General features: G+C 41.4%; 1 protein-coding gene across 1 annotated transcript; it reads right to left on the bottom strand.

Moving 5' to 3' along the window:
• Positions 1 to 1,834: 1,834 nt before the first annotated feature.
• Positions 1,835 to 4,658, bottom strand: LOC102739655 (DNA replication licensing factor MCM3-like). The gene is made up of 4 exons (XM_006748670.3): positions 4,499 to 4,658; positions 3,272 to 3,384; positions 2,456 to 2,664; positions 1,835 to 2,002 (listed from the first exon to the last, which is right to left on the bottom strand). Exons 1-4 carry the CDS (start codon positions 4,574 to 4,576, stop codon positions 1,854 to 1,856), a joined length of 549 nt encoding a protein of 182 aa, XP_006748733.2. The 5' UTR covers positions 4,577 to 4,658; the 3' UTR covers positions 1,835 to 1,853.
• Positions 4,659 to 10,047: the final 5,389 nt, after the last annotated feature.

The following is a 10,047-nucleotide window of genomic DNA, read 5'->3' on the forward strand; positions in this document are numbered from 1 at the left end:
TGAGAGATGATGGACTCTGAAAAACAAACTGAGGGTTCTAGAGGGGAGGGGAGTGGGAGGATGGGTTAGCCTGGTGATGGGTATTGAGGAGGGCACGTTCTGCATGGAGCACTGGGTGTTATGCACAAACAATGAATCATGGAACACTACATCTAAAACTAATGATGTAATGTATGGGGATTAACATAACAATAAAAAATAAAAAAATAAAAAGGCAAAAGTACTCTATGTTGCTAGATATCAGGATGGGGTTAACCTTGGGGAGTGTGGGCCCTCAAACACTTCTGAGTGCTAGGAAGGTTCTGTTTCCTGGTTTGGATGCTGATTTTACAGGTATTTTCAGCTTGTGAAATTTCAGTGAGCTGCATACTTATATAAACTTTCCTGTATGTATATTAAACTTTAGTAAAAACATTTTTAACTTTTACTTCCTTGCCATTTGAATTTTCTAAAAACACAACAGCTGCCACTTACTGAGTGCTTACTACATACAAGGTATTGTGCTATTATTTTATGAGATTATCTCATGTAATCATCCTAACAACTCAGTAAAGCAGGTACTTTTCACATGTAACAAATAAGGAAACCGAGGCTGGAGAGGTTAAATAAGTTCCCCAAGTCACATAGGAAATTGCAGAGCCAGGACTTGAGGCAACTGTTAACTCCAAAGCCATGTTCTTCAGTACCACACTAGATGACCTCCAGGAGTCCAGTGTATTTCAGGTCTTGAGCAAAGAAGCTTGGCCCCAGTAATCAGCAGAAGAGTACTCCCTGGGTAGTTACTGAAGACATTCTAGAAGGAGGGATCTTACTGAAGAGAGCAGGGTGACTTAGAAAATGCAACTGGCCTGAAAGTAAAAGGACTTGGGTCCTAGTCCTTAGGGTCATCATTAAGGACTGGACCATGTGCAAGTCACTTTTTTTTTTTTTAAGATTTTACTTATTCATTTGAGACACAGACATACAGAGAGAGAGAGACAGAGAGCGCGCATGAGCTGGGGGAAAGGCAGAGGGAGAGGGAGAAGCAGGTCCCCGTTGAGCCAGGAGCCCGATGTGGGGCTCGATCCCAGGAAGCTGGGATCATGACCTGAGCCGAAGGCAGACGCTTAACCATCTGAGCCACCGAGGCACCCCATGGGCAAGTCACTTAACCTCTCCAAATCTCAGCATTTCACCTGGAGACAGACTAAATGATTCTAAAGTATGCTTCAGTTATAATTCTAAGATACTCATTCTTGTTTTATGTTAAGATTCCTGCCCCAATTGCGTTGAAAATAAGAACTGGGTCTCATTTATATCTGTAATCTCCACAGTGCTTAACAATTCTTTGGATACAGTGGCTCTCAATTAAAATTTGATGGCAGCGGCAGGTATTCTTTGATAGAATGGGAATTCAGACATCAAGTAACCAACATTAATCATCTTCTGTTTCATTAAGAGACCCTCACATTGTCCTCAGTTCAGATCAATCTGAACACTATAAAGCCATTTCCAATGCCATTCTTCTCCCAACCCAAAGTAAAATATTTGCAAATATTTCATGGTAACATTATAGAGTAAGTATTCTCCCATATTACTTTAGGTAAATTATAAAGTTATATATAACTTTGCTAAAAGATCTATGTAGATTAATGACTTTTTTCAATCCTTCCATAATTTGCCAAATTTTATAGAGTATTTATTCTTTTTTAAAAAAATAAAAATTGAAGACTTTCATATTAAACTCTGGTTAACAATCAATCTTTCCTTTAGATTAATCCTTACTTTTCATCTGATTTACTTCAGAAGACTTCAGGTATCACTCAATTATTTGCATTAAAACAGACATCTTTGATTCCAACCCCCAAGCCCAATTAATTAATTCCCCTCACCTTGGTGGGATAGACAGAGCTGGAAGGAAAAGCCACCAGGGTGGTGAGATCAGAATAACGTCGCTCTATAGTCTTCTTGGTAGCAGGGCAGTAGTGGACACTGCGGACGACTTTGGGACGAACTAGAGAGCCTAGCAATGGAAAACATGCATATAAAGTCATGCAACTAGACAGTGACAGAGGTGGAATCTGACCCAGGCAAGTCTATCATGACTCTAAATACTGTGTTCTTCTGACTAGTTTAAGCTGCTTCAATAATACTTGTCATTTATTCATTTTTATATTTATATTTAGAACATCAACATGTCTATATAAAACTTCAAGTACAACCGATCCTGACCAAGAAATGATAGGAGTTCAGAGTTAGAATGAGGAGACTGCCAAAAGCAAGACTCCCCTACGCTCAGCGGAATTCAGCATTCTGGACCCCCTAATCTTTGTGCACACTACAGCTCCTTCCAGCTTCACCCTGTTAAGTTCAATGCTATATGCTACCCAACTCTACTCGGCCTCTCCTGCTTCCCCAGCCCCTCTTAACGGGTATCCCACCTCCATTCCCTTAGCCCCGACTTGAAGCCACTCACACTTAGTGACAATGCCCTCCACGCAGACCACACAGCTGAGGAAGCAGGAGGTAAGAGTCCGGGGAGAGACATGCTTGGAGCCAAAGCTGCCCTCCAATCCTATGTAGAACTCCTCGTACTGCTTGGCATAGGTAGCATCAATGGAGGCCACAAAATCCTTTAAAGCCCGCTGGAAGGCAACCAGCTCCTCAAAGGCATTGCTCAGGAGGCTGGACATGGACAACAGAGAGAATAATTAGGCAGAGAGAGAAAAACTCGAAGAAATCGACCCTTAAAAATAAAAGTAGTGTGAAAATCTAGTGCCCTTCTCCTGCTGTCCTAGAAGACTCAGTAAAATACCTCATAACTGACAGCTAACTTGAATTCAACTTCTCAAAGATGCAGAAATGGTAACTCAGTTAAAACATGGAAGGAGAAGCTCTTAAGAGGAAAACGCCCAGGATGTCTGGGTGGCTCAGTCGATTAAGCAGCTGCCTTCAGCCTGGGTCATGATCCCAGGGTCCTGGGATCCAGTCCTATATCGGGCTCCTTGCCCAGCGGGAAGCCTGCTTCTCCTTCTCCCTCTGTCTGCCGCTCCCCTGCTTGTGTGCTCTCTTTCTCTCTGAGAAATAAATAAAATCTTAAAAAAAAAAGGGGGGGGGGGACACCCACCACCTACTTTGGGAAGAAGAGAAAAACAGAAGCGGGTGAGGCAATGAGGGTCAAAAACATTTCATCCAGGTCCTCTCTTGGGAAGCCTGTCCAATCCGGGGAAGAGAAAGGGAAGCCATTGTCACCCAGAGCCAGGATATCCTCTTGGGAATCCTTACCACTTACCGGTTAGCCCTCTTCTCGTTTTTCCTGCGCAAGTCATTCACATTGACAATCAACCGGTATTGGTTGTCACTGATCAGCTCCCGAACTTTGCTCTGATAAATTCCCTGGTCTTCCTGCAAAATAACCACCACATATCAGAACAGCCACAAATTCAAAAATAGGACTGTATTTAAACAGAGGCAGTTCTCACAGCAAGATAAATCAATCTCTGCAGCAGAACTGACCTCAAATTTCTCCACATTTTCACTCACTAGCATGAGATTCCAAATACACCCTAAGAGGCTGTTGCAGGAGTTATAATGATCTCCTCAACGTCCATGCTATTATTTCTATTACTATCTGCAGCTTTTCTGTATGCAGTCATTTCTCAACTTCTAACGGGGAATTAAAACAAGCTCATAATAAGTCTAAAAGGACAAGTAAAAATCTTGTCAAAATGTAAATTAGCATATTAAAATGACTTTTCATTTAAGAATTACGTAGGGAATTAAAACACTGTATTTCCCGATCTGCTGTATAATAGGGAAAGAGTTCTCTCATATCCGACCTAAAGGAATAGGGAGCCTTACTATTTGTTTACAGACCCAGCATTATCAACCCTTTCAAGATGCTTTACCAATATTCTATGGCTTCCAGTCCTGGGTGGCATACAAAACCCCCTTTGCCAGCATAGTAAACACTTCTCTTCTGCATCTCCTTTGGCATTGAAAAAGAATGCGGCCAAGTTAGGAAGTCTTTCCCGCCCGGTTGGAAAGTCAGTCCTTAAAATCTGCAGGTCTATAAGGTAGCGGGTCACTACGTTCTACAGCATTCTCCCCGCCCCCCCCATCCCGACTCCTGCCAAATTCAGAGAGCGGGGAGTGATTTCCGAAAGGCCACAGGGAGCTTTGCCATTTCGTGTGCACTTGAAAGAAACCCGTCGCCTTTCGCGAGACCCCGCCACCATTTGCACTTAGGAGAGTTACAGGATCGCTCTCTCAAGGCTGCCCGTACAGGAGACCAAACCAACTACGGAATCCACCGCGAGAAACGTTACGAGATCCGGGATGGAAGACTCCTGAGGGCGCCGGCCCGGCCGCAACAGTCCGGAAGCTCGGCGGACCTCCCGCGAGCTCCGGGCCCTGCCCCGGCTCTGCGTGGAGCAGCATCTGCCGCGGCCTCGCTTGGCCCGTCAGCGTCCCCAGGGGCTCCAAGCGCCAGAGTTTCGCGCCCCCGCTCCTCCCTCACCTCGTCATCCAAGAAATCCAGGTAATCTCTCTGCGCCTCTCGCAGCTCTATGTCGTCCAGTACCACTGTCCCCGCCATGCTCGCCGCCAGAGAACCGCTTCCTCCAGACCCGCGCGGAGAGTCCTCAGATGACCCCGCCCCGGCGCGAAAACTTCCGAACTTTTCCCGCCACCAAAGGCTACGTCGAGAAGGGGCAGGGTTTTCCGGGAGGATATACACATTCTGATTGGCTGATTCCTCTTACGCGAGAATAGCGAGTATCCAATCGAGAACTTCTTCCACTTCGGCTTTCCTGAACGGCGCCTCGCACTGGCGGGAAATATGACATCCTGAGCCCTCTGTTTCTCCCCTCACTGACAGGCAAGCTGACCAACGGGGCCGAGAGGAGGCTCGCGGAGTCTGATCATTGGACAGCCGGGCAAGACGACGACGCGCTGCATTCTGGGAGTCGTAGTCTTCCCCCTTTTACCGGATGTTTTGTAGGGTTTTGTTTTGTTTTGTTTTGTTTTCAAACTGCGGTGCCCTGACTTGTCGCAGAGTGAGAGGTTGTACTAAAAGTAGCCTAACTGTCAGAGACTGGGAGTTTATACGCAGGGAGACATAAAAACATAAAAGCAAATCGTTTCTTAAATGTATACAAATCAGGTGTGCTGAGTATGTTTCTCAAGCAACTGCCCTCAGGTGGCATTCCGAGAAAAAAAAAAGTGGATTTTGACAATCTGTGGGACGGAAATAGAATAATAGCATCTTTGGGAAAGGTTCTTTAGTTCAGCGACCCATTTGTTCTCTCAATACCATTGCCTGAAGTACCCCGTAAAAATAGGCGGCGGAAGAGGGCGAAATGAAAGAAACATTTTCAGTATTGTATCCCGCCCCATAGAGATGGCCTCATGTGTTATTCTACAAAATTCTGCACATAATTACTACACCATCTTACTTGCAAATGGGTAAGTTAAAGCCTTTTTCGCCTTATAAGGAGATCACAAGATCTTTTAAAATAACTTAGTTTACTGAAAGATAAACAGAAGAAACAAAAAAGTGTTTCAAGCCACTCAAGTATCGTAATTAAGATATAGCAAATCTGAAGTTACAAACAGCTAAAAGACCAATTGCATGTTTGCAACCTTTGCAAAAAGGTGGGGTTTTTTGCTTGTCTCTAGTCTTTTGTGGTTTATATTTTTTAGTTTTATTCTTGAGGTATAACATATACAATAAAATGCGCAAATCTTAAGTGTACAGCTCAATGAATTTTTATTATTTGTATACCCATGTAACCACCCAGTGCAGTCAAGAACAGTCCCATTGCCCCAGCATGTGTTTTTTGTTTTACTGAACAGGACTAGACACCTGTTAATTCTGTATCTGAAAGTTCAGCCAATTAACATTAGCTTATGTTCAAAGGTCTCCAGGACTCACTGTGCCCTAATAAGTATTCTAAGTATAACCTGCCTAAACAAAATATATATGCCGTCTATTTGTGTGTGAATATGTATTTTTAGTTATTATACAGTTTATAGTTTCTATGTGTTTGGTGTCATCCTTGTGGGTAGATACATTGATCCTTAGTCAAGGAAAAAAGGTCATCTGACTGCTTCCTTTTGTTTATATTAACAGGCAAAATTTTTTTTAAAAAATGGAAATTCTAGATGAGGATCCTGTTTGCAATTATATAGTAAGAGATAATTACTTATTAGCTTAAGAGTGCCTTTATCCCTTGATCATAACTATCATTTTATGAATAAATTGAAGGCAGTATTGACATATTCTCAGCTCTGGAAACAAGTTGAAATTGATAATAAAAGAACCAGGAAGCTTAGTTCAAGCAAGCAAATTAAGCAAATAATTTCATTTGCAAAGGAAAAGTCCGAAGGAGTGGGAGTATGAAAACCAAATCCTTGACTCTAACGCACTTTTCTGTGGGCTTCAGTTTCCTCATATAAAAGTTGAGGAAATTAGAAAATTCATAATAATTTATCCCATTCTAACATCCCATGAGCCCATGGCAAATTTGGGAACTGTGTAAAGACAATTCCATTTAAAATTAATCATGCTGTGGTTCTTGATAAAGACTTAATTTGCCTTAATGTCATAATCTTCAGTCATGAAGGGCATGTGGATATTTAATCGGGTTTCTCCCTTTCATTAGGGCATGAGATCTTTGAGCAAATAAAGTGTTTCATTTGTTATTCCCTACTCCTCCAAACCACTCAGAAAGAAAATTCAATCAGGTTGTTACTAAAAAAAAAAAAAAAAATGTTAGGGGTATTTGTATACATCTCATATAGAGTCTATATAGAGTCTACCTGAGCTTAACCAATGGCCTTCTTCTACTTCTTGCTCAGAATGAAGAAGCACATGTAACCTGATGAAGTAGTGGATTGTGGTTTCTATTGTTGCTCACATTCTTGCTCCCCCTCTGTATCCATTTTCTCTCCACCCTTTGCCTTGATGGACCTAAGCCAGTCTCCAAGGCTAAGGAAACACTGGGGGGCTCCTTGGAGAGCAGAAGCATGCAGGAAGATGGTGGAAAACAAGACTGCAAAGTTCATGTAGTACTTCCATTTAACATGTCCTTAGGTACCAAAGAGTATCCAAAGGCATCATAATAAAAATGATTTATTTTCACTAAATGATACATCTCTCTCTTCAAACCAGTGAACAATATTATGTGTTACAAAACTTGAAACAATACTCTGTGATTAAGAATGAGCTTTAGGGACTCAGGAAAATGCCATATGCCATTATACACCTTTGACACTCACTCAGAGGCCACAAAAGATTGGAGGTAAAAAACTCTACACCTCTAGGTGCCAGAGCAGCCCAAGGAATAACTTACAGGACCAGGCTTGCCCTGGCTAAGCCGATCTGTTCTCTTATGTTCTGTAGACTAGTCAGAATCTTCTCCAGATGCTATAATCTGGGGTTTTGAGCACCAAGAGCAGCAGGCTAACTTCTCTTTCTGGCTGCTCTAATTATTAGTTGAGCGACTGTGGGCAACTTAACTACCCTGCACCTCAGTTTCATCATCTTGAAAATTAGGAGTGGTATCTAAAGAATGGTTTGAGTATTCAGTGAGGTAATAACATAAAAAATATTGAGAAAAGTGCCTGGCATGTAGTAAGCACTAAATAAATGTTAACCACTGGTGGTTGTAGTGAGATGGTGGTGGAGGTATTAGTGGTTGGAGAAGAGTCAACAGATGTTGGGGAAAAGGGAGAGGAAGCACCCTGGTGCATTCTGGAACAATTCAATCATATTCAGGTCCCCTTCCCACTCCCACCAAAAGCTTAGAATAGAACCAATCCAGACATTTCTTTCAGTGAGATCTTGTTTGCTGCAAATCCAATTGGCTAAAGGAGTAATACATTCAGAGAGTATTATCTGGCTCCAGTTCTGCCTGTGTTTAAAACCATCAGAGACATTTGTTCCATGCTTATGGAACATTATGGAAGAAGACCACATGGTCTCTGGAGTTAGCCAGCATGTCTTGTACTGACAGGAGAGTGTCATAGCATCTGCCCCCATCCTTTGCTTCCTGGAATCCTTCCAGTTAGATATGCTATAAAGATCAGGAAAATGCAGGAGCCAGAGGGCATCAGTGATCCTGATTTGCCCATTAGATGTGAGAACATAGCTGGCCTGCAGACAATTTGTGATTCATTGTCATTTGCCAAAGTTAATTTCAGCAATTGGATTTCTTAGTCCCGGAAAGGTCATCTCCGTTCTTTTTTGGGTTTTGTTTTGTTTTGTTTTGTTTCAGCTTTACTAAGGTATTATTGACAAATAAAAGGTCATTCCCGTTCTTAACTGCACAAGTTTCACTAAAGCTCTGTTTGAAGAGTTTTGCTTCAGTGCTTAAAGATTTGCAGGAGAAAATCACCAAAAACTTACTGAGTAAATAACTCATTTACACATGAGATTCTTTAATAATAACCACTCTGGAAATCTGTCTTGATTTGTGGGCACTTGAAAAAACACAGTCTCTTATGCTTTTAATTTTGCCGTTGTAATGAAATGATGAAGAGATTTAGCCATATCAACCAACCAGTCATGTATTAGTGGAACATCTGTATACCTAATTCTGTCCTTACCGGGGACTTTAGCTTTGTGCTGCCCAATAGAAATACAATGCAAGACTCATATATAATACAGTTTTTTAGTACCAACATTTTAAAAAGTAAAAACAGTTTTTACTTTTGAGAGGTGAAAATTAATTTGGCGATACATTTTATTTAACCCAATTTATCTAAAATATCAGTTCAATGTGTAATTGATATAAAAGAAGTATTTATGTGATATTTTACTTTTTTTATACTGAGTCTTTAAAAATCCAGTGTGGGGGTGCCTGGGTGGCTCAGTTGGTTAAGCGACTGCCTTCGGCTCAGGTCATGATCCTGGAGTCCCGGGATCGAGTCCTGCATCGGGCTCCCCACTCAGCGGGGAGTCTGCTTCTCCCTCTGAACCTCCCCCCTCTCATGCTCTCTCTGTCTCATTCTCTCTCTCAAAGAAATAAATGAAATCTTTAAAAAAAATAAAAAATAAAAAATAAAATAAAAATCCAGTGTGATTTTTATACACCCACATCCCAATTCAGACTAGCCACATTTCAATTGCTCAATTACCACATATGCGTAGTGTCTACCATTAGACAGCACAACTTTTGAATACAAAAATCTGTCTCTTGAAATAGGTTATGATTTAACTTGAAAAAATAGCAACCATTTATTGAACGTGTACTATATGCCAGACACTGTGCTAAGCACTTTACCATATAATCTCATTTAATCTTTAAAATACTTTGTGATGTGGTATTTTTGATCCTTATTTTACAGATGAGAAGACTACAGCTTTAAAGATCCCAAAATCCCATACCAATAAGGGACAGAGGCAGGATATGAACCCAGGTCTGTATGGCTATATATTATACACTCATTTAAGAACAGCTGAGTATGTTAAGATCCAAATGCAGAATCTGACCCAACAGATTCAGTAGAATTTACTTAAATATTAAGCAAACAGATATTTTATATTTTAAAATACTCTACTTGAGGGATGCCTGGGTGGCTTAGTCAGTTAAGCATCTGCCTTTGGCTCAGGTCATGATCCTAGGGTCCTGGGATCGAGTCCCACATTGGACTCTCTGCTCAGCGGGGAGCCTGCTTCTCCCTCTGCCTACCGCTCCCCCTGCTTGTGCTCTCTTTCTCTGATAAAAAATCCTTAAAAAAAAAATACTTTACTTGAGTTAAAAAGACAGTGTATTGTAATTTTACCTTAGTGCATTACAGTTTTTCTTTTTTTTTTTTTATCAGTGACATTTATTAACATGCTTCAAGTGGCCAAAGCGTGCAGCCAGCACAATACCCAAAGCAATCAAAACATTCCTTTTTAAGACCAAGGAACTTTCTCTTGGTATGATCTACTTTAAAATACCAAAAAGATCAGTTTAGGAATAAACTCAGTAAGTTGTAATTTACTTTCATCCAAAATCACACATCCTCTACCTGAGGACAAAGTCACTGCTCTTGTAAAGATACTGGGGGTGGGGGTGG

This window comes from Leptonychotes weddellii, unplaced genomic scaffold, assembly GCF_054177405.1.
Source record: "Leptonychotes weddellii isolate Sample4059 unplaced genomic scaffold, ASM5417740v2 HiC_scaffold_6603, whole genome shotgun sequence".
In the NCBI taxonomy this organism is placed as follows: Eukaryota; Metazoa; Chordata; class Mammalia; order Carnivora; family Phocidae; genus Leptonychotes; species Leptonychotes weddellii.